The sequence below is a fragment of the Stigmatopora nigra genome, chromosome 19, assembly GCF_051989575.1.
Source record: "Stigmatopora nigra isolate UIUO_SnigA chromosome 19, RoL_Snig_1.1, whole genome shotgun sequence".
Classification (NCBI taxonomy): Eukaryota; Metazoa; Chordata; class Actinopteri; order Syngnathiformes; family Syngnathidae; genus Stigmatopora; species Stigmatopora nigra.
This window is the reverse complement of record NC_135526.1, coordinates 1,868,597-1,893,726: the sequence shown is the minus strand read 5'-3', so window position 1 is coordinate 1,893,726 and position 25,130 is coordinate 1,868,597. Positions and strand designations below refer to the sequence as shown.

The following is a 25,130-nucleotide window of genomic DNA, read 5'->3' as shown; positions in this document are numbered from 1 at the left end:
GTAAACTGATTCTTTTTAAAACAGCAATATTACTTACCATGTAAATATTGTGGAGAAGACAGTCTCCTAATACATCATCCACACTAACAATACATAAATAAAATTTAATCAATTCACAATTTAATTAACCAGCCCTAGTACTCAAATGCCTTTGATTGTAAGTAACAAACACGGCCGAAGAGATTAAAATGTGCACTACCCACTATTTTCTTGTTTAATATAGTTTATTTGTCTTCACTATTTGACAAAAGCGAGTGCTTCAAGAACAATATTAACAACACAAACATCACAGTTGATTCAGTACAGCAGTGAGCAACTCCCTCTTTCGACCATCTCATCAATTTCTTTCTATGAAATGAGGGTGATGACACACAATATCGACAGCTCATCACAACCTTCGACATTAAAACGGTGCAATTTAAAGCTAACAGACACACACACACAGAAAAATATTAGTACGAGCCTGGAGGCGGAGTCTCACGGGTTTTTACAGACTAACCGTCAACTGCCAAACTCACCAATGTCCCCTTGAAAACTGCTTGGTCCCAAAAACATGCTAAACAAGGAGACAGAAAGTCAAATTTGTGTTTTTTTTGGTCCCACATTCCAAATACTTTCAGCAGTTTCAATTTGTTTGATCGTTAAAATACAGCAGGTCCCTTTCAGTGCTCTTTTTTAATTTAAATCACATTTGTTTCATTAGACAGTGCAGGCCTGTGATGTATAGATAGAGGAAGTGTGTGTGGTGGGGTAAGGGGGTTAAGGTTTAACAGCGGCGCAGATACAAGACTAATTCAGTCACGTGGTTGCTTTTTTTTTTTTTTAGTAGGCATGATTGGCCACATAGAGAGACTGTCCTGCTGCGCCGGCGTCGCCGGAGGACTCGTACTTGCCCAAGGCGGCCAATCCGTTTGCCTGAAGAACAAGGAAAGAAAGATATTTGAGACGGTGAACCATTTAAAAAGAACTAATAGGCCACCATTGAAGCCACAATACGTCCAATTCATTTTTACTAAGAAATAGGCATGTTAAAGTACCGTTTAATATTTAAGTACATTTGACTGGTCACCAAAAGACCAGCGACCAAACGTCTGGTCACGAAAATAAGTGCCATAGGCTTTAATTTAAGTAGGAATGATACTTGATTTACACCTACTGTACTTCACTTCTAACATACCTTGGCGCGCTTGATGAACTCCTCGGTGGCGGCCTTCTCATTGCTGAGGTCCCCTCGCCACGCCTGCAAGGCCGAAGCCTGCAGGGCACGGCCGTAGGAGAAGGTGAGCGCCCAGGGTTTGGCCAGGGGGCAGGTGTTGATGGCGTTGAGGTTGATACTGGCCTCCTCCTCAGATTGACCACCTGACAGGAAAGTGACGCCTAAGGGGGGAAAAAAAGAGGGTGACCATGAGTTGGGGGACGGCGGGACATGCAGCCTCGCCGCTACTCACCGGTGACGGCGGGAGGCACGGTGCGACGCAGGGCGGTGACGGTGGCCATGGCGATCTCCTCGCCGCTGTACTTGCTGGGACAGGCGTGTCCGGCGGTGACCATGTTGGGCTTGAGTAGAGTGCCCTCCAGATAGACGTGGTGGTCGGACAGAGCCTTGTAGACGGCGGCGAGGACCTGTCGGCGGAGAGGGCGGAGTTAAAAGACATTGCAATGCACGCCATTTAGATTTCTTTTACCTTCTCGCTGACGTATTGGCAACGTTTCAGGTCGTGGTCTCCGTCGGGGAGGATCTCTGGCTCCACGATGGGAACAATACCATTCTGAAATTCAAAAAGTACACTTTGTACTCTTACAAATGATCTCATAGTTATTGTTGTAAAAGACAGGCGCGCAAACCTGCTGGCAAATGCTGGCGTAGCGGGCCAGGACGTTGGCGTTCTCCATGATAGCCAACTCGGATGGGGTGGTATCGCTGATCTTCAGCACGCTGCGCCACTTGGCAAAGTCAGCGCCATCCTTCTTGTACTGGGCACAGCGTTCCGACAGCCCGTCCAGACCTTCCAGTTAAAGACAAGGAGAGACCATTCATTTTCTGCGTGACTAACACACAATCCATAGACACATTCAGGTCAATGAGTGTGTAATATGCATGTAACTTGATTGGTCCGTCAGCATTTTTTCCTCTTACCTTGAGTTGTGGTCTCTCCATTGGTTCCTGCAAGGGGAACAACACCTTTGTCCACCTGCAATAAGAAAGGGAATTGAGACCAGATTACATTTGAGGTAAATAATAGACATGTGTTTGTGTTTTGTATGTAAATCCAACTAAATATACTTGCAAAACTGGATGGATGAAAATATTTTGTAACAAATATGCTGTAGACAAATAAAAAACCTTTTAAAATGTTTTTCTTCAGATATTTCATTATAATTCTTAGAACCAGCCAATAAATATGATAAAAACTAAATGGTACTTGTGATTTTGCTATCAATACAAATTATTATATGTACAGTATGTTTTCTATTGTATGAATTGAAATAAATTATGTATATAGACAACTAAATAGAATAGAAACAAGTCATAAGTACACTAAACAACACTGTTTGAGATCTTATGTTGACACAACACATAGGTAGGCTGGCTCCATGTGTGTCCCTAAACAGGCCATGTGTGCATTTAACTCCCCTGTATGTAGTGCACTGGTTCTCTCATTTAAAAAAATGGTACGCACCTTGATGCCGACAACAATACCGCGGTCCTTGATGAGCTTGGAGAAGGGCGTGCCGTCGTCTGTGTTCTGGTAGAGCGTCTCATGGAAAAAGATGACGCCGCCGATGCAGTTGTCGATGCGCTCGTCGGCAGTGAACAGCAGCTGGCGGTAGCGCCGGCGGTTCTCCTCCGTGTTTTCCACGCCGATGGGGGTGAAGCGCTTGGCCATGCTGCCTGAAAATAGCACAAAGAAAGATTTAAAAATAATTCAAGAGATTTGTTGTTTTTGGACAAAAAAAAAAAGGAAATTATGCAATTAATTAAAAACCGAAACAAACCTGTGGACTCATCGGCGGCGAGGATGCCTTTCCCGGGAGCCACGATTTTCAGGGCAATATCCTGAAGCTCCTTCTTCTGAGCGGGAGTCAGTGCAGGGAATTGGTGAGTCATGGTGACTGCAAAAAAAAAAAAACACATAGGTTCAGTCACCATTGACATTTTATCAAGCCCATCAATCACCAGTGGAATATTTTGCTGTTGCACAGAACCCGTTTTGCATCACCGTTGTTCCTCAAAAGGTCTCTAACACATCATCAGGTCTTAAAGAAGAGGCGACGTGCCGGCGAGCACGTTTACCGAGCCTTGATCCCTCCCTCCATCCCACTGCTTTCTCCGCCGAAAATAATTATGTAAGCTTTTAGCTGCACAAGCAGACAGAGGTAGAAACATTACGTAACGGGCTCGGCTACGCTAACGTTTCATTCACATTCACTTTCCCTTTCGCAGTGCTTATTCTGGTCATGTGATGCCAGACTACAGACAGCAGCTAAATTTGTGTTCCCTATTGGACCATGTTGGATTGCCGTAAACTTCCAGCTCAAGTTTCACACAAAGGCGAGCGTTCATGCGTAAACAATGAGCCGAGCCACACAAAAACAACGCCGGGTTGACAAAGTGAGTCGGGTCTGGAGGTCGGCCAACAGGCCGCTGCGCATCCTGCGTGCTAATCCTGGGCTTAGCGAGCATTGGGAAGTGACAAACACACACGCAGGTGAATGTGAAGACGTCCGATCTGTGCGTTGATACTAGGGAAAAGGATAACAAAAGGGTAGCGGGCAGCCATAGAAAACACACGCTCAGCAAATAGCTGACATGTCCTAACCTTTGGAGACAATGTCAACAGGGTTGACATTGTTTTTTGAGGGGGAAAAAAGAGTCATTTTTATGTCATCGCCTGCCACTCATGGCGTACTTAATGTAAATCAATTGGCATAATTGTTTTTCAATGCAAATATTAATGACAAAACAAGCAATTTTGAAACTATCTGTAAAAAAGGGCATCTTCCTTATGAAATACTTGATCGTGCAGTGTGGGAAAATACAAGAGGTTGACTTGACCACGCCCACTTTTCACCAAGGATGCCTACGTGCTTGCGATCAGCTACTCGCCCACGCGCAGGCCACCCATCCTCATCCTTATCGTCAACGTCATCCTTTTTTTACGGCATCCCCGGTACATGTTCACGTGCACGCGCACGCACAGCACGACCAACTCGATACTTTTACACAACGACGCAACAGGCTACCGTGTCATCGTTGAAGGTCATCACCATGGTCCCATTTTCGCCCTAAATCAATGACGTACCCACACCAAACGCGCTATAAACATACACGACAACGTATTAACGCGTGATAGTGGGGGGGGGGGGACGATTTTAGTGGTGCTGTCAAGGGATAATTCATGGTTAGCTCCCAGTTCAAGCTAGGCAAGACGAAGGCAAAGCATCATGACGGGAGGGGAACAAAATGGCGATGGAAGTTGCAATTGGCAGAGACGTGTCTTCTTACCTGTCTTGTAAGAGGAAGTGCGAGAGAATAGACGAGAGGAGGTCGAAGGGCGATGGATGCTGAGCTTCCGTGCTTGGTCGAACTGTGCTGCAGAGCAACGTGACGCTTTAGAAAAAGCTTCAGGGAGCGGACGAAGGGCGGAGCTAAACGACAGGAGACAGGGGGCTTGTTAGTACGCATGCGTAGAAGCGCATCATTCAATATGCAATGCTGTTGAAACCATTCTGACAGTCATTCATCAAATAAATTGAACTGTAGGGAGAATTGGGAAATACAGTTGAACACTTTGTTGCCTGGGGAAAAAGGAAATTAATCATTAGTTTTTATCAACGGTTTTGTTTTTGGATGTCTTTTAACTGCATTGCGTCATATGGATAGCTGTTCCTAATTTTTGGGCCCATGAATTGCATTAAAAAAATACGCCACAATACAGCAAAAGAGGCAGTGTTTTTCTTTCATTAGGATAAAGCCTGTGCCATCTTTAAATGATAGGCTAATTTGTAGATATATTATATGAATATCCCTGTCAATGGTAGTGAATGTGTTAACGTCTACTTCTTTCCTCCCCAAAAAAATGTCCCTCGGGGAGAAACTAACTATTTGCATTGGATATCATTGTGTAAAATTGTATGTAATCTCCCATCCAACGTGTTATAACAATCACCAAGTTGGGTAATGTCTATTGAGTAAAACTGGATGTTGAAATGTCCTGCAATTGAATGCTTCTCACAACTCCAGTCCTAAAAGTAGTACATTAAGTTCATTTATTAATCTTCAAAAACATGTAAACATCCAAAATACTCTTATAACTTGTATAAAGAGAATTATTGTCCTTACCGTACAGATAAATAAACATTTTCATACCAAAAAACACAAAGTCAGGATTACTTGTGAGGCATTTGGGTACATTTAGAGCACAAAGTATTTAGTATTAAATTTACAGTGGTAAGACGAGATGTAAAAGTTATTTAAGAATGTGTTCAGTACTGAAAGAAAAGAAAACAGTACATTGTCTTCAGGGTTAGGTGACTTATGCTTTGCAAAATAGCAGTTGCAGCATATCAGCAGTCCACCAATGATAAAATGTCCTGTTGTGCAAACACACAATAAAGGTATAAAAGTGTGCTACAAGTGGTCCTGCTTAGCAGATTCCACGTATTAAACGAACACTTCCCTACGCGAGCCTGCTTCTTGTGGTGTGTGAGATGATGGGCTGTGCAGCGAGTCATACTCGAAGCCTTTGAGAGGCTGCAGCGACAACGTGAGGCCACGGCGGGCTTTGGCGGCGCGGTCGGGTCGCTCCCGCAGCTCCAGAATCACCTGAGCGCAGAGGCCCAATCACTTTACAAATTGTATGTTATATCCGCGAAAAAGTTCTATTTTCGAGGGGGTTGACAGCACAAATAGGGAGATGTTGCAATTTAATAGGGACCTAATATTAATATTTGCCCTATATACGTCGACACTAGATCTCAAATATAATTGTCGTAATATAAGCTACTATTTTTCTTTTTTTACCATTACTGTTTTCTTAAAAAAAATGTGTCAAGTTGATTTACCTCCATAGGATGGCGCTGCAGCAGGTTCTGGTCAAAGCTGAGTCCACGAAAGAAGGTCTGGCGTTGGAAGCGATCCAAAGTGCGCAGTCGGCGGGTGGGCATTTTGCACAATAACTATGGTAGAAAAACTGTATTATTATGCAAATAAATGATTATCTGAAGGAGGCGCTGTTCTGCCATTGTTATATTATACCTCAGTGATGAGCATGGCTAGAGCGGGGCTCAAGCTGAGGGGCATTTCATAAGGGAAAGACCTCACCCTCCTCAACATCCCACAATGATCTGGCTCTGGAGAAAGAGGAAACTGGATAGGGAGAATTTCATACAGAATGGAAAGTCATTTTTTGGGTCAGGAATAGGACAATAATAATAATAATAATAATAATAATAATAATAATAATAATCAATGATTTGGAAAAGCTATTTCCCAGGATTTAATGATGGTAATATTTTTCCAGCAAAAAAATAAATCTTGGCACTCAGGCCAAGTCAGTAGTTTCTATGACAACATCACCTTGCCGGTAGCCAATGAAAAGAGAAGGATTCCCAGCGACCACCAATCGGCCGCATGGTTGTAAGGACCGCCGCTCAGGACCTCGGGTGCTGCGGGGCAGATTGACAAACCATCTTACCTAACATATTTTCACGTATGTGCTTGTGATGTGCCGGAATGTTCCTCACCCATGTATTGGATGGTCCCGCAGATGGTAAAAGCCCGGCCCCCCCGCTCCAGGCGACGAGATAAACCAAAGTCAGCCAGTCGAAGGTGTCCTGGAACATGCCATAAGTTCAAACAAATCATTAGTATAGCTTTTTAAAAAAATGTATTAACAATTATTGATCAGATTTTAAATAGGTTCTATACAAGCTTTAAGAAACCAAGTGATACTTTGTCGCCCTCTTCTGGGGAAATGTGTAAACTCACCGTTGTCTGTCAGGAGAATGTTTTCCATCTGGAATGAAATGACACTTAACTGACGGGTACAAAACGATCCTCATTAAAAAAGAGGTGAAACTAAATTTGGTACCTTCACGTCTCTGTGAATAATGCCAAAGTCGTGAAGAAATCCTACAGGGAACAAAAAGTCACATATGAACAACCCCTTTGCCTTAATTAAACACATTTTATAATTACTCCAACTAAAGAATAAACTCACCCAGGGCGCATCCCAGCTCAGCGGCAAACACCCGCACTGTGTCCTCTGCAAAAAGTCCAATCATTTGCCAGTAGGTGTATAGGTCACCAGTGCTGCAGTAGTCACACACTAAAAGATAAAAAATGTATACAATCATTTCATGACATTTAACCCTTTCATGGCATTCTTTGGGTACCAATGAGGGAGCTGATTTCAAAACATGAAAAAAATTCTAATTGACATCGTGTGGACATCAATTTTATACTAAATATTAAGAAGTAATGAACATTATGCCACTTCACTGTTATCTGCATATACATCCATTGAGCTGAAAAGTGCATTATTCATGTGATTTCCTTAGTCAAGCATAAAAGTGGGTTGGGAATACAGTAAAGGACAGAGGGGGGTTCTATTGAAGTCCTGAGGGCAGACAGCAAAACAAAGTAGGTCACGCTTTCTGAATCACTGAATTATGTGACTGGGTAGAAGGGAGATTACAAAGAAATGCAACACAGCACTATTTTCCCAAGTCTTGGGATTGGAGGATTGTTGGTTCAGAGGTGAGGATGTGCATAGTGAGGTTCAAGTTGGGGAATTTTGGGTAAGGAGGGGATTGACAGCTCTATGGCTGACTCACTAATGTAGACGTGGCGCTGCGTCTGCCAACAGTCCTGAAGGTCGTGGACAAATGGGTGGCGAATCTGACGCTGCAGGCAAAATTCAAAAAGTTCTGCTACCGCTCAGTTCCCAGAGATGTTAAAACCGGTGGGAAATTCAACCACGTTCCCCCATAAAAGCACACACCAAAGAAGTTGTAGTGCTCACCTGGACTATCACCTCCTCTTTAGACTGCTCCAGAACGCCTAATCTAAGAATTTCAGATTTGGGGATCACCTGCAGAAAAGGTATAAACATTTTTTAAACTTGTGGAATAGTTTAGATTTGATAGAGTAATTAAATAGTGATACCAACCTTTACAGCATAGGTTCTCTGTTTGGCTTTGTCTTTAACCTTCAAGATGGGTCCAAAAGAACCTTTGGCAATGTAACCTAACACCTGACACAGTGAGATGTCATTAGATACATTGCAAAAACAAGGGAACTTAAAAATGCATCTACCTGAAAGTGCTCTTGGCCAGGCACAGTCCTGTGAGGGAACTCGGGCAGGAACATGGCCACAAACCCAGGCAGGCTCCACTCTGACCTCAGCTTTTCAGGACCCACGCCCGCCAGCCTCAAGACATGCTCTGGGATATCGGGTGCCCGGCCTCGAAGCATGCGTCGCCGAGCTAGGGGCAAAGCCGACGGCGCCAGGCGACACAAGGCGGCGGGCAGCGATAGGCCCATGCCGGACAAAAAGCCACGCCAGCCTGACGAGAGGGACTCTTCCTCTCGGCCATCAGTCGGCCTCTGTTGAAGTTTGGGCAAAGCTTTTTGTTGGGTTTATTCTGTTTTACTATTATAATAGTTATATTAATTCATTTCTTTATTAAATCATTCTCTTTCTTTTCTCTGTATTAATTCATTACTTTGTTAAATCATTCTCTTTCTGTTTTTCAAAAGTCTTGAGGTCACACCAAGTCATCTTTAACCTAGACAGCCTGTTCCAGGATGGTTATACAAACAATCCACCCAATCTGGGTCCTTGAGATTTGGTGGGCCCTTGGTGACAAGGACAGGGCTATTCGGACAATAACAAGAATATTGTTATCGTTATGTAACCGTACACTTCGGGTTTTTCTGTATGTAACGATTATATGATTATGATTATATTATATGATTCTTAGGTCAAGGAGGTTGTATAATTACTCTAATCTAAATGTTGTTAGGTCTAGTCCCTGTTTTTGTTATTAGTAAAATACTTTGATTGTTATTGTAGTCCCAGATGTTGTTTTTACTCATACGTGATGGAATGATCAACAACTCTGTAACTTGTGACCATAAGAATGGGACGAAAACGTCTATTCGAGGAGACGTTCGGAAGTTGTAAGGTGACACTTGCTGACTCTCCCCTTCGGAGGCTATCTGTTGAATCCATTTCTATTTAATTAAATGTCAATAATTGAATAAGATGTCTTCCTGCAGTTATTGATAATTACGGACGAAGGTAATTATTAATGAACCTGACATTTTGGTCCTTCTGAGCCATGGAGGTCAATATACCGGAGCGAGAACCCAGGCGCTGCCGTTCGACATCTGGTAAGTGACCGTGCGCACGGCGTCTTCAAAACCCTTGGTGGGCCGGAGTTTTTCGACGGGGGCGCCTGGATTCTCGGCGGTTGAAGACTTTTCCTGCTGGAGGGAGACATCTGATGGATCTCGGGTAAGTCCACATTAATGTCTGCATGTTGTGAAGGTGTTTACAAATGCGTTAAAGGGACATTGTATGTGAGGCCCATTGTTGGGCTGGTTTCGCGTCCTGGGTGACGGCGATAAAACCCTGTGTTTATACTAGTCAATGGCAGGTACGGTGGGGCACTTTGCTGGAAAGTGTCCTGTGTCTCAGGGGTAGGCACGAATGTATTGTACTAGAGGTACAATATTGGGGCCGGGGAGTGTCCTGTGTCTAAAGGGTAGGCACGAATATACGTTGTATGTTGTTTGTGTGGTTTCTGCAGTAAAATTAAGATAAGCCTAGGAAATACAGTCGAAGGAGTGATAATAATAAAAATAGATATAATAAAGTTAACTCTGTGAGGCACACGAACTCACTACAAAAAAGTAAAATATGGGAAACACGTGTTGTAAGGCGGGTTTGGATGACGTTCCAAAAAATACGTCTAACTTGTAGGGATTTGAAAAAAAAATTGGAAAGACAAAGCGCTTTAAAAATATTACACAGCTATATTTATGGATAAATAAATATGGGTTTGCTGGCCAGCTTAAAATGCATAAAATGCAGGATAATATATGCACTAATGCATAGAGGTAATATACATATATAAATAATATGTGAGTGGATAAAAGTGTAACAGCTTGTTCCACAGACACTAATGGAGGTAATATACATATATAAATAATATGTGAGTGGATAAAAGTGTAACAGCTTGTTCCACAGACACTAATGGCGAAATAAGGCCGGGGAGAAGTTAAAAATACTATTTTGGGAAAATAGTGGGGGCTCCCTCGGATAACGGGGATATATTTAAGACCGTGGCGGCGGGAAAGTACTGTTTGGTAAGGAAAAAATAGCGGGGCCTCCTCGGCTGACGGGGAAAATATTTACCGAGATAGGTGACGGGCGCGGAGGAAGTTTAACAAAAATAAAGGGAGCTAGAAAATTAATGGGGACACTGGTATTTGATTTGGTTAATCCAGGTATGATGTTTTGTGATTACAATTAAATTGGGTTTTTTGTGATGCTTGGGCTTGTATAACAACAATTAGAATGGTTATTTCCAAGTGCTGGTGGTGCTTTGTTAATATAACCTATATGTACTGTCAATTTACAGCAATGTGATGGCTTATTGCAGCTTGGTTTTTGATCCCGTCCGCTAACGGGAAGATGGTGTTTAAAAAGACAAAAGAATATATACAAAATGATCATTTAAATTTTAGCAGGGAATGTCACCTGTGTTTTTATTATGCTCTAGACTTGCCAAAAAATGTGTCAACTGCGGGGGAAGCGTTTCTGGTGCAGCGGCTGCTGATTAGATGGGAGTGAAACATGTGGGCCGCGGGGCAGACGATTTAACTGTGTTGGGCTTTCGGGAGCGTTCGGACCGTGTAAACGACTAAAATTTTGTGATCCCTTCCGTGAAGACATTATAATAATAATAATTGGCCTTGGGGGTGCTGAAGCAAACTTGAGGGCAGAAAATGGGTTTTTGCCATATTGTTGTGCTTGCAGCATACATATTCTGGATATATGGGGTCTTGGAAAAATATTGTTATGTAGTTGAATATCGGAAGAGGGGTTAATTTGACGTTTTAATGGTTGTCTTCTCTAAAAAGCGTTGTATTTGGGCACAGGGAAAAAGCTGGTTTGTAAACATAAGATAACAATGCTGTTTTCGCAGCAAGAGTGGAGGTCATAGTTAACGGCTAATTGCGTTTTCTGTTTGGACTTTTCAGAATAAGAACAATACATGGGCTGCAAGAAATGCAAGGTTATGCGAATGCTTTCGAATTGATATTTTGGGTTTTAAAATGAAATGTATTAAGAAGATAGAAAATCTGTTCAGTAAAAGGTTGATTTGGTAAAAAGCTTTGGATTTGGGAAATAGACCAAAATAGTCATTTTTGAGCAATTGTGGATTTCAAAGGGCTCTTAGTTAAAGGAAACTAGCCTTTGGAGGATAAAATAATATTAATACTATTTCAAAATTTTTTGATTGTTCAAAATACTTTAATCCAGGAGGATGGCTGTTTAAAAGAGAAAAAAAGGCCAGGATGACAAAAATTTACAATATTATGGTATATTGGTGACGATAAGGTTTTTAAAACATTAAAGTTTGTAATTAGGAATTGTCTAACAAAAGGTTGATTTGTCTCATTTAATTGTTGTAGATTTTTGTTTTGGTAACAGGCTATGGGAAATGACTCTTGTCTTAAGTAAACAACATATGAGGTGATTTACAAAGTATAGTAGGTATTGAATTATTTGGCTGTTAACGACATCAGATGGGAAATTTACAATGCAATAGTGGCATGATAAAATTCATGGCATTCATCCAAATAATTAGGTGAATTGTAAATAAAATAATTGGTTTAGGATGAGCATATTTTCCCTAAGAATGGAGTAACATGGAATGTTTTTCAAAGTGCACTTGAAAGAACATTGTCTGTTGTCCTGGCAGGAGGAAATATGCTTTGTCACAGGTCATATTGATGACTTTAAGGATATTACGGATTGGATAAGCATTGGTCAATTGATACAACCAAATAACGTTGCTTTTACGGCTTTAAGGGCATGCAAATTGGTTAGAACTTTAGCAACGATGGGGTTAATACGCCTGAATGTTACAGTGATAACGAGTGACAATAACAAGCTTAGATAAGGGAGGGAAAGGAGAAATTCTCCAAATTCCAGAATCTGGCTTAGAAACAGGTTATGTTAGTCGTTTTGGGTTTTTGACAGGATGTGGTAGTACATAAATTCTGGGAAATTTTGGGAAATTGGGGACCCCATATCTAAAACAAGTTTGAGACAAATGTGTAAATAGGCTCTATTTGGCGCTGGATGCACGAATTCTAGTGGGGCCTTTCATGTTTTGAAACAAGTGACGCTTTAGGTAGATGGGTTGTCTATGAACAAAATGGGATGGGGGAAATTCGCTTACAAATTCGGCGTGTTATCTTGGTTCATAGAATTTGGAGTCAAGGCGACGTAATAAAGGCCATAGGCGTCATGTTGTATAAATTAGGCGTGAATGAATTTGTTTTACAAATGGGGGAGATTATCTTATCACCTGAAACAAGTAGAAACAAAATTGGATGGCCGCATTAAAAGGTGATTGGCATGCTATTAGAGGGAATTGGGATTTTCCAAAAACATGATAGGGGGCCATTAGGTCATGGCGGCTGTAAAAAATAAAAACTTTAGATGTGAAACTATTCCCACCTCAATTCGGGGAACAAACAGGTAAACGGATAGCATTAAAAAGGATATAACTTTGTGTGAAACTTGAAGGAAATTTTTTACAAACGGTTAAAATGCTAGAGTGGGGGTGTGTATATTAAAGGATCTACTAATGAATGCGGGGTGGATCCAGACTTTCCGGAATGTGGGGTATTCATGGCGTCCTCGAGAATTTGTGGATTTTCTCCGGGTACTCCAGTTTACTCCCACAAAATGAAATTATGGATGCTAGACTGGTTGAACACACTAAATTCTTCTTTTTATGAGTGTGAGCGTGAATGATAGTTTGTCTTTTTGTGTTTTTTGATTGGCAGACCACCGAGACATAATCTATCAATAAAAGATCAATAAAGAAAATAATTTGGGCTTGAGTCAAGGGAAGACCTATGTCTCGACAAGGGGGAGGTGGCCTTGCTACAACGGCACTACAAGGCTTAGGGTTTAAATCTATATGCATACCCACATATCCATTTCAAAAAATACATATAGATTTTATTTTATTTTTATTAGATCATATGGATATCATTCCACGATATGGAATTCCAGAAACTATTTATAGTGATAATGGCTCCCATTTTGTTAAAATAATAGTTGTCTACCATCCACAATTGGCGGACCTTATATGAAGTCCTGTTTGGTAGACCTTACAAATTGTTATTATTCACTACACAATGACAATTGGATGATGAGGCAAATCTATCAGAGAAAAAAAAAAAACACACACACCAAATTTAGACTATCAGAGGGAGATTTTGCTTCTCAACAGGAAACGGACGAAGCGACGGTGATTCTTGAAGACTGGATGCTGATAAGCAGCATAAAAGAAGAAACATCGGAGCAACGCAAAGTGGGAGGGTCCTTGTTACTGAAAGGGGACACGGATGCACCTTTCCCACAGTAAGAAGGTTGTCTAAATTGAAACGTTTCAAGAGGAAAACTCCCTAAACAAAGACAAAAAGTCATGTTGAAAACAATTATTGCTTTTGGGGCAATGAGATTAATGATGATTGTGATTCTATTCCTTTCCACAGTAGGGTTGTTTTCTCCAGTTGGAGAAAAAGGCGGAGGCGTTTCAATTGAGGATACACCTTCTTACGGGAGGGTAAACCGAGAAACATACACATTTACATTTAATTAACATTACCTACTAAATCAAATTTCCACATTGAAAATATATATTTGGACTCGGCGACGTCCCGGTTGCCATACAAAAAGAGATGGTGGGAAATATGTGTGGTACATTAACAGCAAAAAATTAAAGATTGGGAAAAGCCTTGTTGCAGAAATTGGTCAAGATTGGAAAGCTTGGACTGACATATTAACCTGTGAAATTTATTTCTGAAACAGGGATTTCCCAAACGGGGGATAATTGGGCGCTGTTAATGGAGTGTAAAGAAGGCAAGCACTATGTGGAGCTACTTTGGTAAAAGGGTGGTCTCAATTGAAACATTGAGGGGACGGGTAAGATAAACTTTCTGACTTAATAAGATACGGGAAACACCAATATTAATTGAAAAGATTATTGCTCAGCAAGCAATACCATAAAACTATAGGGAACTCTTTTATATTGGGTTTGACGTCTCCATATGGTTTCAATTGAGACTAAACCATCTTACAAAGGATTAGGATAACCTACCAGACAAGGGAAAATACGATGGGGTCTAACAACTCCCTCAATCACCATTCATTTGGGGAAAAGTGTTTTTACAAATGAAAAAACGTGTCCTACTTGGCAAGAAAAAATATTGAAGCAGTGTTTATCCTGTTACGCGGTAAATAGGAAGTCAATTTTTCCACTGTTTAATCATTTTACCTGCTTAAACCTTACAGGGCATGGTCTGAAGCTGGGGGCGATAAATGAGACGTGGTGTACCGGCGTTCTAAAACAAACTACACCCCTGATACCACGTTCTGGCCTATGGTGGCGGGGTGGTAGATAAATTATACGACTCCTGCCGAAACGCGGCAGGACTAGGTACTTTGGTCTCACTGCTCTTACCGGTGTCTGTTTTTCCATCCACAGTGGAGGAGATACAATTGGCGGCTCATAATTCGGAGGTGAAGGGTCGACCCTCCCGACATCGTCGAGAGGCATGGAGGGAAGGAGATCCAACATACATTGATGCGATTGGCATCCCCCGGGGCGTACCAGATGAGTATGAGCTGGCTAATCAGATCGCAGCAGGTTGGGAGTCTATCTTCCTTCTAATCACCCCAAACAAAAATGTGGATAGAATAAATTACTTACATTACAATGTTCAAAACTTGGAAATTATACTGAACAGGGATTTGTGGCCATGAAGGAACAACTGGCAGCTACCAGTCTGATGGCGTTCCAGAATCGCATAGCGGTGGATATGATCCTTGAAACAGGGGGCGTGTGTGCAATGTTTGGAAAACAATGTTGCACCTTCATACCGAACAACGCGTCACCCAGTGGATCTCTCACCAGGGCCATTACTGGCCTGCAAACACTGAACCGCAATATGCAAGAGCACTCTGGAGTAGATACGTCCGCATTGTCAGATTGGTGGGATAAGACCTTTGGAAAATCTAAAGATTTGGACTATAGGCACAATTACCGCTATCCCATGTGTGGGTGATGTAGTATCCCCTGTTTGCGCTACTTGCTAAGCCGACTTATAACTACTGAAATTGCCCCTACAAATTCTAAAGTACATGAGTTGTATCTTATGGGACGGTTTGGGGAAAGCAGTGAGGTCCAGGAGTACGGTAAATCCGAGGACCAATTGGACGAATATAATTATGTTTTTTCTCTTTCAGACCAGCCATGGGAGTAAGGAGTAGGCGGATAAAATCGCAGTCACCGACATTTCCATTTAGTGATTACTAAGAAATGACTAATAACATACATATTATAAAAACGGGGGAATGTTGGGTTTATTCTGTTTTACTATTATAATAGTTATATTAATTCATTTCTTTATTAAATCATTCTCTTTCTTTTCTCTGTATTAATTCATTACTTTGTTAAATCATTCTCTTTCTGTTTTTCAAAAGTCTTGAGGTCACACCAAGTCATCTTTAACCTAGACAGCCTGTTCCAGGATGGTTATACAAACAATCCACCCAATCTGGGTCCTTGAGATTTGGTGGGCCCTTGGTGACAAGGACAGGGCTATTCGGACAATAACAAGAATATTGTTATCGTTATGTAACCGTACACTTCGGGTTTTTCTGTATGTAACGATTATATGATTATGATTATATTATATGATTCTTAGGTCAAGGAGGTTGTATAATTACTCTAATCTAAATGTTGTTAGGTCTAGTCCCTGTTTTTGTTATTAGTAAAATACTTTGATTGTTATTGTAGTCCCAGATGTTGTTTTTACTCATACGTGATGGAATGATCAACAACTCTGTAACTTGTGACCATAAGAATGGGACGAAAACGTCTATTCGAGGAGACGTTCGGAAGTTGTAAGGTGACACTTGCTGACTCTCCCCTTCGGAGGCTATCTGTTGAATCCATTTCTATTTAATTAAATGTCAATAATTGAATAAGATGTCTTCCTGCAGTTATTGATAATTACGGACGAAGGTAATTATTAATGAACCTGACACTTTTAAAATTGCAATTTAAGACATGCCTAATCTATCTAAATACCACAGTGGGCAAACATGATAAACATATATTGCATGGCAATATTTGACTGTTTAAGGCCCTGCTGTAAATTGGCCAAAACAACAGTAGTGGTGACGTCATAATGATGCGTTTTATCAAATGCCATTAGAGCACCCAGTGTACAATTAGCACAATGCTACATGTAACTAAGCGTGTGGGATGGATTAGTATTGTGCCTACGATCACCGCAATCGCCGTTTTAATAAGGACATTTAAAAACAATATTTAGAAATAAAACACCAAAACAATAATCACGGTGGAAAGTTGGGGTCCCCATCTCTATAGCCCGAAAACGCATCCCATCTATTTACCGTCTTGCTGCCGTCGGCGCCCATGTGGGCGCACGCTTCAACTCATCGGATCTCTGGAAACGATCCAAAACGATGATGTCAACCTAGAAAATTGGGGGGAACAAATAACACTTTCAGTCATTAATCAACTGAATAGAGCGACCTCTGCAATATGGCGACATTATAAAAAAAAAAAGAAACAGGTTAATCCCGAGTGCGTGTGACGCTCCTATAATTCCACCCATTTTCTTGTTAACCAATGAGAGGACGAAGGAGTTTTTAAGCACCGCCCATTGGCCTACCAGATGAGGGGATTTGATGTAGAAGCAGCCTCCTTCGATGATGGATTTTCAATGCTAGAAATGATATATTATTAAAAGAAAAAACGACAAATAATTAATGTGATGTTCTAAAAATAGCCTTATAGGAAAAGAAGTAACAATGTAGATCAAACTTGACAGCACAAGTGCCATTTATTTGCGAGGAAGAACATAAGACAGTGCCGTCCATTCACATTCTTGACTGTAGTCGTGAGGACTTTTTACAAAATAAATCTAACTGCGGAATTTTAAATAAACGTAAAAAAAAAAGTGGAAATGATGCAATCAATCGTCCTCATCAAAGTCCTTCTTCCCCTGTGGAGGTTTAGGACCGCCTGCTGGTTTGGCCATAATGATCTAAAAAAAAAAAAAGGAAAAAGGAGTGAGGTGAAAATAGTTTTTGTGGTTGACAAAAAAAATAACAAAGGTGAATTAGCAATGCATTTTTCACAAATAAGAGCAAATGTTATTGATCATGTGTAACAAACATGCACCGTGCAGTCACTCCATCGCATCAGTTTTGAGGAAAACCATTCCTTAAGGCACTCGTGACTCTGCTAATTTTCCGTTTACTAGTTAACGAACACAAGTTAGTCGTGGTGACAGGCGACAAAAAAAAATTCAAGCGCACACAGGGTTCTTGGGTCTACTGACTGCGCGCTCTATTGATGTGTTTCAAACTTTTCGGGTTCCTCGTCCCAGTCGTCTTTGTCCCAATGGCCCCTCTGCTTGGGAGCTTTGGGTCCACCTGCGGCCTTAGCCATGATGATCTGGGTTGCACATGTATACAAATAGCTAACTAACCAACCCGCGAAAAACAAAAACTGGACTGGAAATGAGTGTCCAAACATCTGCATGTTTTTTCCCCCCCTCACTGTCGTACCTGATCCACTCGCAATACTGTGATGGCGGCATTTGTGGCAAGTTTGATGGCCCAATATTTGACCAAAAAAGGGTCCACGATGCCGGCCTCTGCCACGTCCTTTACTGAGGGGCCGTCTCCCTGCAGAGAAATGTCATATTTTAGAGTGACTTGTTTAAACGTGTCCCCCAAAATCCATTTCCAAACCCACCTCAATGTCAAAGCCGGCGTTCTTGTTGCCCTCGTGATGCGCCGCGTAAAGCTTGGAGATAAGCTCGTTGGCCTTCACGCCGGAGTTCTGCGCCAGGGCACGTGGCAATACCTCGAAGGCTTCGGCAAACTTTTTGATGGCGTACTGCTCCAGTCCAGGGCAGGTCTTAATGACGAGTTAGAGAGAAAAAAAGGAGGACGTCATTTAATGACTCACGTTTCTTCTATACGTGCCTAAATGGATTTGCGTACCTCTCCGAAAGAGGTGATCCGCTTGGCCAGCTCCATTTCGGTGGCTCCCGCTCCAGGGACAAGACGGTTGTCCTGGAAACAGCAAAGGGTAGATAGATAGAGAGGTCTTGAGGGCAACACATTATGGAAAATTGACTTTTCAATTGCTCGTACATAAATAGTTTCCCCTCTTGAGTGCCCTGCCAACCATGTGTGAAATTAAAAACAACAATGAGCCTCCTTTTTCTTGAGCTATCGTCTATACCGAGATCTTTTAAATTCGGCCAGATTTCACATCACAAGTTTATGATCTCAAAACAGGCCTAGCTGTGCGATACCAGAATATATATTGCAAAAACGGCATTGTTGGGAGTCACCACTCACCCTAACGAGAACCTTGAAAGTGTTGACACCGTCATCAATGGCCCGCTCGATATCGTCCATCAGGTTCTCTGTGGACCCTCGGACCACCACTGTGGAAATGGCGCCGTCTTCTTTCTCTGAAATGTAAAACAAAAATGGTTCAACTTCAAGTCAAAAACACGAGAGGTCAAGAGAGGGCTCACCATGTTTGAAGACCACCACCTGAGTGTCGCCCACCTCCGTTAGGGCGACACTATCACAGTGACCAATCTCTTCAGGGGTAGGCGCAGTCTAAAGGGCAAATGAAAATTATTTAACCATTTCCAGGCAATTTATTGGACACCATTGACTTCAATGTGCCTACCAGCCTGGGCAGAGCAATGGCTCCCACTGTCATGCATAACCTTCTCAGGTCCCACTTGGAGTTCAGCCTGAGAAGAAAAAAAACATCCTGAAATCTTATAATATAATAATTTAATGTAGGAAAAGCAGTGGGCCCAGACACATTGTAATCTGGTCATTACCTGACCACCATCAGCTTGTACTTGTTAGCATAGTGGAGAGCCATGTCAGCCACTTTGCCGCCAGTCACCACCACGTTAGCGCCTGCCTCCTTGATGGCTTTGACTTGGGTCTCCATCATGTCCTCTTCGCCTTTGCTGAAGTCCATCAGCTCCTTGGCGTTTTTTATGAGCACTGTGCCCTATGGGAAAGAACATTGATTTTTATAGTCATGTTTTAAATAGTTTGTATCAATTGTAATGTATTGCTAACTAGCTCACCTTAGTCTCTGTCACCATGCAGTCAAAGGGACATGAGAAGACGGCAATCTTAGCGTCTTTCACCGATGTGACGTCTCCCTCGACTTCCTTTTTGAACACCATGCCGTGGAGCACGGAGGACGACGTCACACCACAACCCTGAGGAGATGTTGGAAAAAATGGTTAAGGACTGTTTTTTTAATAAAAAACAAAAAAGCACACATTTGAGAGTACTCACCAAAATCTTACACACTCGGACGTGATCCACATTGAAACGGCCAGAGTCTGGGAAGATGGACACTAAAAAAATTTAAAAAAAAGCAAAGAACAAAAATTAGTATCAAAAACACATGACATGGGGTAGAGGGAGTGGGGGTGCTTCTTACCGCAAGCCTGCGCGATAAGATTGGACAAGAAATCCTCGTTGCCGTACTGTTTGCTGGTCACGGCTGTGCGGATCAGCGCCGAAGCTTCCTTGACGTCGTGGAGGTTCTTTGCGGACGAGCACACGCACTCGGGCAAGAGCTCCAGCGCCTTACGGCACGCCTTTTCGTATCCGTCGATGACCTGTGGTCGAGTGGCGGTCAGTACCAACGCGGGGGACTCCGATGGAAATCCAAACGCACCTCGGAAACGGAGAGACCCATCCGTAGGAGCTCCTCGGCCAAATCCAGCAGGGCGCCGGCAAACACTAGGACGAAATTGGTGCCGTCGCCGACCTCGTGTTCCTGCATGTGGGATGCCATCACGACCATTTTGGCTGCCGGGTGTTGCACCTGACAAGATGCAAAATGGAGTGAGTCAAAATGTGAGTTAACCTGGCACAATTAAATGACAAATTGATTACTGGCAGCGGACAGATTTTGGTCAACAAAAGGAAAGTATTTGGTTATTTAATTTGTTGATAAATGACGTCACCAACCACTAGTTGCCTACCTCCAGCTCTCTGAGGATGGTGGCAGCATCGTTGGTGACAAATAGTTTCTCCAAATGGTTGATCACCATTTTGTTCATGCCTAGAAAAGGGAAGGAAATGACATGATTGAAAATCTGTGATGGCTTTTGATGAACAATAAAGTGCATATCAATGACAACCGTACCATTGGGTCCATATGCCGAGCGGGTGGTCTGCGAAAGTTCCTTACAGGCTCGGATGTTGCGGAAGACTGCCTCCTCAAGGCCTGAATAATGCTGCAATAGATAAAATGACAATTAAAAAAAATTGAATTTGAAGTCAACTTAAAACAGAAATAAAATATGAAATTGTTTACTTCACATTAGCATTAGCACCCCTTATGACACAATGACGATGCTATTAGCACAAAGATTAAATATAAATATACACCTTGACATTTTATAAACAAAGATCGTAGGAGCGACCCAAACGCCAAAAGCATCCCGGCTACCTTCCAGAACTTTCTCCTTCCCTAGCATGTGAAAAGCACGCGAAAAAGAGGCGGCTAATGCTAACGAGCCACCACGTTGGTTCAAAACGACACCCATTAATAAGGAAACGGTAGAAGGTATAAGAGTAAAAAAACATGTTTAGGCTCACCTTTGCACCATCCTTCAACATTTGGGCAAAACCCGGAGCTCTGGGAACGTGGAGAGCCATTGTTGTGCTGTTTTTTGCGGTGTCACACTTATGGAGAAAAGCTGCCGCGGCGTGGACAGTACAAAGCCGGAGAGAGCGAAGGCTGGATGGGCGGAGCTCAAAGTGGCTCAATCCCTAGATATAACATATATTTGTGCTAGATGCGAAATACACGTTTTGAGCCAACCGAGAGGTCCATTATTACTTGTCGCTCCTTTTATGTCAGTGCCATTCAAATGGCAGCTTGTTTGGCCAATGTCAATTTCTCTCACTCATTTCAACAATTTTATACCATGGGTATATTGATATAACATAGCTAATATAACAAGTTGACAAAAGAAATTCACAATAGTAAGTTTAATTCACAGTCTGAAAAGTTTTTCCTCTCGCAATACAAATGGTCTTTAGGTGGCACATAAGTGCTTAATTTTTCCCATTAATTCTTGCTTATGACATTATAAAGTGAGTTAAATACAGGAATCACCCAGTGGTCAGATTAGAGGGGAAGTGTATAAAAGGCACATTTACCTGTGAATCACTTAGAAAAAAAACATACACACGCAAATACAATATTCTAACATATAGAAAGATGTTAGTCACATTTTAGACTTGTTTTCCTTTAAAAAGTAGAAGAGTAAAAAGTTTCTACTTAAAAAAATAGTGTTAGAGAGCAATGTAACAAATACATTGGTTGGAGCAGCTAGAAAAAAAATATTAGACATATGTTAGCTACACTTTAAAATAATTGACCCATATTTAGCTAATTAGTCTAGTGTCAACGTAAACAGACAAATAACACTGCAGAAAAAGTTCAGAAGAAAATAGTGTCACCGTTAAGTGTTCAGAATTTAGTGCCAGTGACACCTGGATTTGTATACGATGACAAGGTACTTACAAAAGGTCCTTTAAAATTCAGAAAATGTATTGAAAGCCTCATTTGCGAATGGCGAGGGCCAATGCGCCAATTCGCTCCGACACCCTGGAGGCTCGACGGGCTAGGTTGGAGGAACTTAGCTTCCCATTTGGGTCCAACTTTCTCATCACCATCACTGTCGAACCACTGCATTTGTTAGTTATTTTGCACCTAAGCAGACACAAAAAAAACAAAATTAATGGAGTACAAATTTTAGAAGTGGAAAAATTGAGCGAGAGTTTGAGACCTCCCATGTCCACATACTGCATGTATTTACAGTGTTATGTTTTTTTGAAATGAGAAAAAATAGTCACTTGCCCTATAAAGGGTTAATAGGTGTAATAAAAAGTGTCAAAAAGGAAGAGAATTAAGATTGGAGCCTCAAACAAAGTCACATTAAAGACCAAGGGCCAATAAAACAAGGCGTCTGCCAAATAGTAAAAAAAGACTGGGTTAGGGTAAGATGTCTCAAAAGAAAATAAAGTTGTTTTCATTCCAGGTGCATGCATCTTTATTCCATGCATATCATTCATTAGGATGCATTTACCTTTTGCCCTTATTCCGCTATTTGAGAATAGCCAAAATCCCTGTTGTAGGAAGAAAAAAGGGGGAGGAGCATTCCATGATTATGTGGACAGACCACTGTAACACTACACTTTGAATGTCACAGCAGGAAAGGGGAGGCAAGAAAGTTCCCAGGCTGAAACACATTCTTGGAATTTTATCTTGGCCCGCTCTCTCTCTTAAAAAAAGAAATACAATCTTTTTCTCTCTTGTACACAGGCGCACACTACGATACAGTACGTCTTTTCATTTCCCTCAGTTTGAAATGAAGGCGGGAATAATGTGGTAGGCTAGGAGGGAAATGTATGCAGGAAATGGTCTGGGATTGATTACTTGTCTGGATTACGGACTAACGGCTTGCCAAAAATACACAATGTTTTTCACTCAAGTAGGCCTTTTTTAGCCAAAGAGAGAATCTAGAATCTAGCTCAGACATGGGCAAACTACAACAAACTTACTTGTCATCTCTTCCAATGAGCTCTTCGAAGGCCCTTGACAGATGTTTAAGCCTCCGGAGTCCACTTGAGACTGACTCCAGATCTTGGTCAAATTTCCTATTGTGGCAAAGGCATTAAAAAGTCACAATAAAGAAATAAATGGTGTTTACATTGAAGAATAATCCACAAGACTCACAGCCTTTGATTCGGTGACGCAAAGGGGCTTCGCAACGCTGCCGCACGAACCAGATGCCTTCTCCCACCACCGTGTTTAACCCCACGGACTCCGGCGTCGGGGGTACGCTTCTCCTTGGAGCTCGGTGTGCGTGCACGCGCCGACCTGGGGGTACGCCTAGGCGTGCGGGACGTAGGGGGAGCGAGCTCGTCGCCCTCACAGATGCGACCGGGTGTCGTCACCAAGCACTGGTCACGGGAAAACTCCTTTCTTTGCTGAATACGCTGGGAAAGCGAAATTAAAAAAAGAGAAAAATGGAAGCTTGAACATCAGTTAGTCTCGATTTTAGGTACCTGAAGCGTCCCTCCGACAGAGTTCCGTGCAGAGCGGGTTAGTTTGCGGACGAGTCCGGTCTTGGGTTGGTCTTTGGTGGCCTCCTGATTGGCCTTCTGGGGGAGGGTGTTAGTTTGGACTGCACGCAGTGGGAGACGCTTGCGTAGAGATATTCGCAGTGGGTTGAGGGAGGATGAAGAACGAGGTTCACGGAAGCGGTCGGGGGCCTCGGGAGAGCTATCGGCACCGTCCGATTCGTTCAGGGTGGTGTGCGCCCGCCAGACTCCCACCACGGCTCTTCCAAATCCATCCATCACTGAAGATGACATTTTGAAGATGCGTGGGCTAAGATAGTGGAAAATCAAAGTTCAGAATTAGTTTGTTGTTATTTTTTGGGGAGAATCTTTTGATGTCATTGTCTTCAAAAAAGTGACGGAGAATTAAATGGCTCTGGAAACATAGATAGATGCAATTTAAGGTTAAAAAATGTATATTTGTAGGCCATATTATAAATAGATGGCAATCAGTTAGAGAAAGTAAACACACAAGTATGAATTTCAAGTTTTCCCGTGCTTGTTTCAGTGTAATACCTTTTTAAGATAATTGGAACAAAGAGTAACACTTGTTTAAAGGGAAGATTTAAAACAAAGCGCTAAACTATCAACGCTTCACGATTAATAGTTCACAGCGTTCACAACACAAACAACGGTCGTTGTAATTTGAGCAACAAGACATTTTCAAACAACGGCTGTGCACCGACTAGTTGGAGCAATTTAACTACTTAACACCCTTTACCCGTGCTTATATCCAGGAAAAACAACATAGTATTATATACTTTATCCTCAATGTATGTTTTGTATGCCTTACCTGACAAGAAATCTTTCGTTGTACGAATCACAGGGAGTGTTCCGTTGTTTGAATTTGGCGGCGAAGAAGAAGTAGCTCCAAAAAGATAGAGACACGCCCTATGACGTCACGTTAGTGCCTGGACGTGTGTTCGTAGACTGATTGCATAGATATAGTGTTTATAATACTAGATGTCTGGTGTGCCGTAAGCCAAGTGTGGTCAGCTGTCATAAATTTTGCGTCGGAAATATAAAATATATATTTTAAATGTTTTTCAAACGGCTTGTTTTTTACCCATAAATGAGATCAATTAAGGTAAATATATACAAAACAAGGAATTCCTTATTTTTGTTTTGTCATGTGATTAAAATAAATCATTGCAACCAAAGTTATATTAAAATAATTAATGTAAAGAAATGCTAGTATTGCATGACGTGTCTCATTTATTCACGTTAAATCACGTCTAGTTGCCAAAATATCTAATCGTACTTTGAAATGATGAAATCTTTACTTCATCTATTGACCTTTAGATGTCACTAAAGTCTTCATGTAGAAAGTTAGCATCCTAATAACAAGGAAATTATTTTTCACAAACCTATCAAATGAGCCTTTTATACGTATAAACTTTTAGATTAGACTACAAAATTAATAAAACATAAATTAAATTATGATGGCACTTACTCCCTACTAGGAAAAGGGGGAAAACATGTTATTTGAAGAGCTAAACCTCATTTGTTAATCAATTAGTCAATTAATTGTAGTGTCCTAGTTTACCTGCAATTGATTTTGACTTTCACATG

The 25,130-nt window shown here is 41.7% G+C and overlaps 4 protein-coding genes across 5 annotated transcripts; all 4 read right to left on the bottom strand.

Annotated features, from left to right (window-relative positions):
* Positions 1-205: 205 nt before the first annotated feature.
* Positions 206-4,669, bottom strand: aldocb (aldolase C, fructose-bisphosphate, b). Its single transcript, XM_077741328.1, has 9 exons — positions 4,508-4,669; positions 2,998-3,114; positions 2,682-2,893; positions 2,138-2,192; positions 1,846-2,006; positions 1,686-1,769; positions 1,449-1,623; positions 1,178-1,377; positions 206-915 (listed from the first exon to the last, which is right to left on the bottom strand). Exons 2-9 carry the CDS (start codon positions 3,107-3,109, stop codon positions 823-825), a joined length of 1,092 nt encoding a protein of 363 aa, XP_077597454.1. The 5' UTR covers positions 3,110-3,114; positions 4,508-4,669; the 3' UTR covers positions 206-822.
* A 588-nt stretch (positions 4,670-5,257) lies between these two features.
* On the bottom strand, positions 5,258-16,944 carry rskrb (ribosomal protein S6 kinase related b). The gene is made up of 13 exons (XM_077741327.1): positions 16,743-16,944; positions 8,321-8,611; positions 8,175-8,258; positions 8,028-8,096; positions 7,840-7,909; positions 7,224-7,331; positions 7,095-7,135; positions 6,992-7,019; positions 6,748-6,837; positions 6,581-6,669; positions 6,260-6,370; positions 6,067-6,180; positions 5,258-5,827 (listed from the first exon to the last, which is right to left on the bottom strand). The coding sequence occupies exons 1-13, from the start codon at positions 16,764-16,766 to the stop codon at positions 5,666-5,668; spliced, it is 1,281 nt and encodes a 426-aa protein (XP_077597453.1). The 5' UTR covers positions 16,767-16,944; the 3' UTR covers positions 5,258-5,665.
* Positions 16,945-17,169: 225 nt separating this feature from the next.
* On the bottom strand, positions 17,170-21,194 carry cct8 (chaperonin containing TCP1, subunit 8 (theta)). Of its 2 annotated transcripts, XM_077740155.1 has the most exons (16): positions 21,024-21,194; positions 20,569-20,659; positions 20,405-20,484; positions 20,095-20,244; positions 19,855-20,035; positions 19,707-19,768; positions 19,490-19,627; positions 19,232-19,410; positions 19,072-19,138; positions 18,911-18,998; positions 18,729-18,844; positions 18,366-18,437; positions 18,115-18,279; positions 17,925-18,044; positions 17,696-17,811; positions 17,170-17,398 (listed from the first exon to the last, which is right to left on the bottom strand). In XM_077740155.1, exons 1-15 carry the CDS (start codon positions 21,081-21,083, stop codon positions 17,704-17,706), a joined length of 1,677 nt encoding a protein of 558 aa, XP_077596281.1. In that variant the 5' UTR covers positions 21,084-21,194; the 3' UTR covers positions 17,170-17,398; positions 17,696-17,703. The 2 variants fall into 2 exon arrangements, with proteins under 2 accessions (XP_077596281.1, XP_077596282.1); XM_077740156.1 differs by lacking the exon at positions 17,696-17,811.
* Positions 21,195-21,404: 210 nt separating this feature from the next.
* Positions 21,405-24,722, bottom strand: pimreg (PICALM interacting mitotic regulator). Its single transcript, XM_077740157.1, has 5 exons — positions 24,352-24,722; positions 23,505-23,829; positions 23,173-23,435; positions 22,998-23,093; positions 21,405-22,146 (listed from the first exon to the last, which is right to left on the bottom strand). Exons 2-5 carry the CDS (start codon positions 23,811-23,813, stop codon positions 21,996-21,998), a joined length of 819 nt encoding a protein of 272 aa, XP_077596283.1. The 5' UTR covers positions 23,814-23,829; positions 24,352-24,722; the 3' UTR covers positions 21,405-21,995.
* Positions 24,723-25,130: the final 408 nt, after the last annotated feature.

Bases quoted from the DNA above. Each gene is read 5' to 3' on its own strand.
- aldocb (XM_077741328.1), bottom strand. From the start codon at position 3,109: ATGACTCACCAATTCCCTGCACTGACTCCCGCTCAGAAGAAGGAGCTT. The intron at 2,007-2,137 runs GTAAGAGGAAAA...TTTAACTGGAAG, and splicing joins TGGAGAGACCACAACTCAAG to GTCTGGACGGGCTGTCGGAA. The intron at 1,624-1,685 runs GTAAAAGAAATC...CTCCGCCGACAG, and splicing joins GCCAATACGTCAGCGAGAAG to GTCCTCGCCGCCGTCTACAA.
- rskrb (XM_077741327.1), bottom strand. From the start codon at position 16,766: ATGGGCGCCGACGGCAGCAAGACG. The intron at 7,332-7,839 runs GTGAGTCAGCCA...TTTATCTTTTAG, and splicing joins GCAGCGCCACGTCTACATTA to TGTGTGACTACTGCAGCACT. The intron at 5,828-6,066 runs GTAAATCAACTT...CTCTGCGCTCAG, and splicing joins TGCAGCGCCATCCTATGGAG to GTGATTCTGGAGCTGCGGGA.
- pimreg (XM_077740157.1), bottom strand. From the start codon at position 23,813: ATGTCATCTTCAGTGATGGATGGATTTGGAAGAGCCGTGGTGGGAGTC. The intron at 23,436-23,504 runs GTACCTAAAATC...TCGCTTTCCCAG, and splicing joins CTGTCGGAGGGACGCTTCAG to CGTATTCAGCAAAGAAAGGA. The intron at 23,094-23,172 runs GTGAGTCTTGTG...TTGCCACAATAG, and splicing joins GCGTCACCGAATCAAAGGCT to GAAATTTGACCAAGATCTGG.
- cct8 (XM_077740155.1), bottom strand. From the start codon at position 21,083: ATGGCTCTCCACGTTCCCAGAGCTCCGGGTTTTGCCCAAATGTTGAAG. The intron at 20,660-21,023 runs GTGAGCCTAAAC...TATCTATTGCAG, and splicing joins TGTTGAAGGATGGTGCAAAG to CATTATTCAGGCCTTGAGGA. The intron at 20,036-20,094 runs GTGCGTTTGGAT...ACTCGACCACAG, and splicing joins TGGGTCTCTCCGTTTCCGAG to GTCATCGACGGATACGAAAA.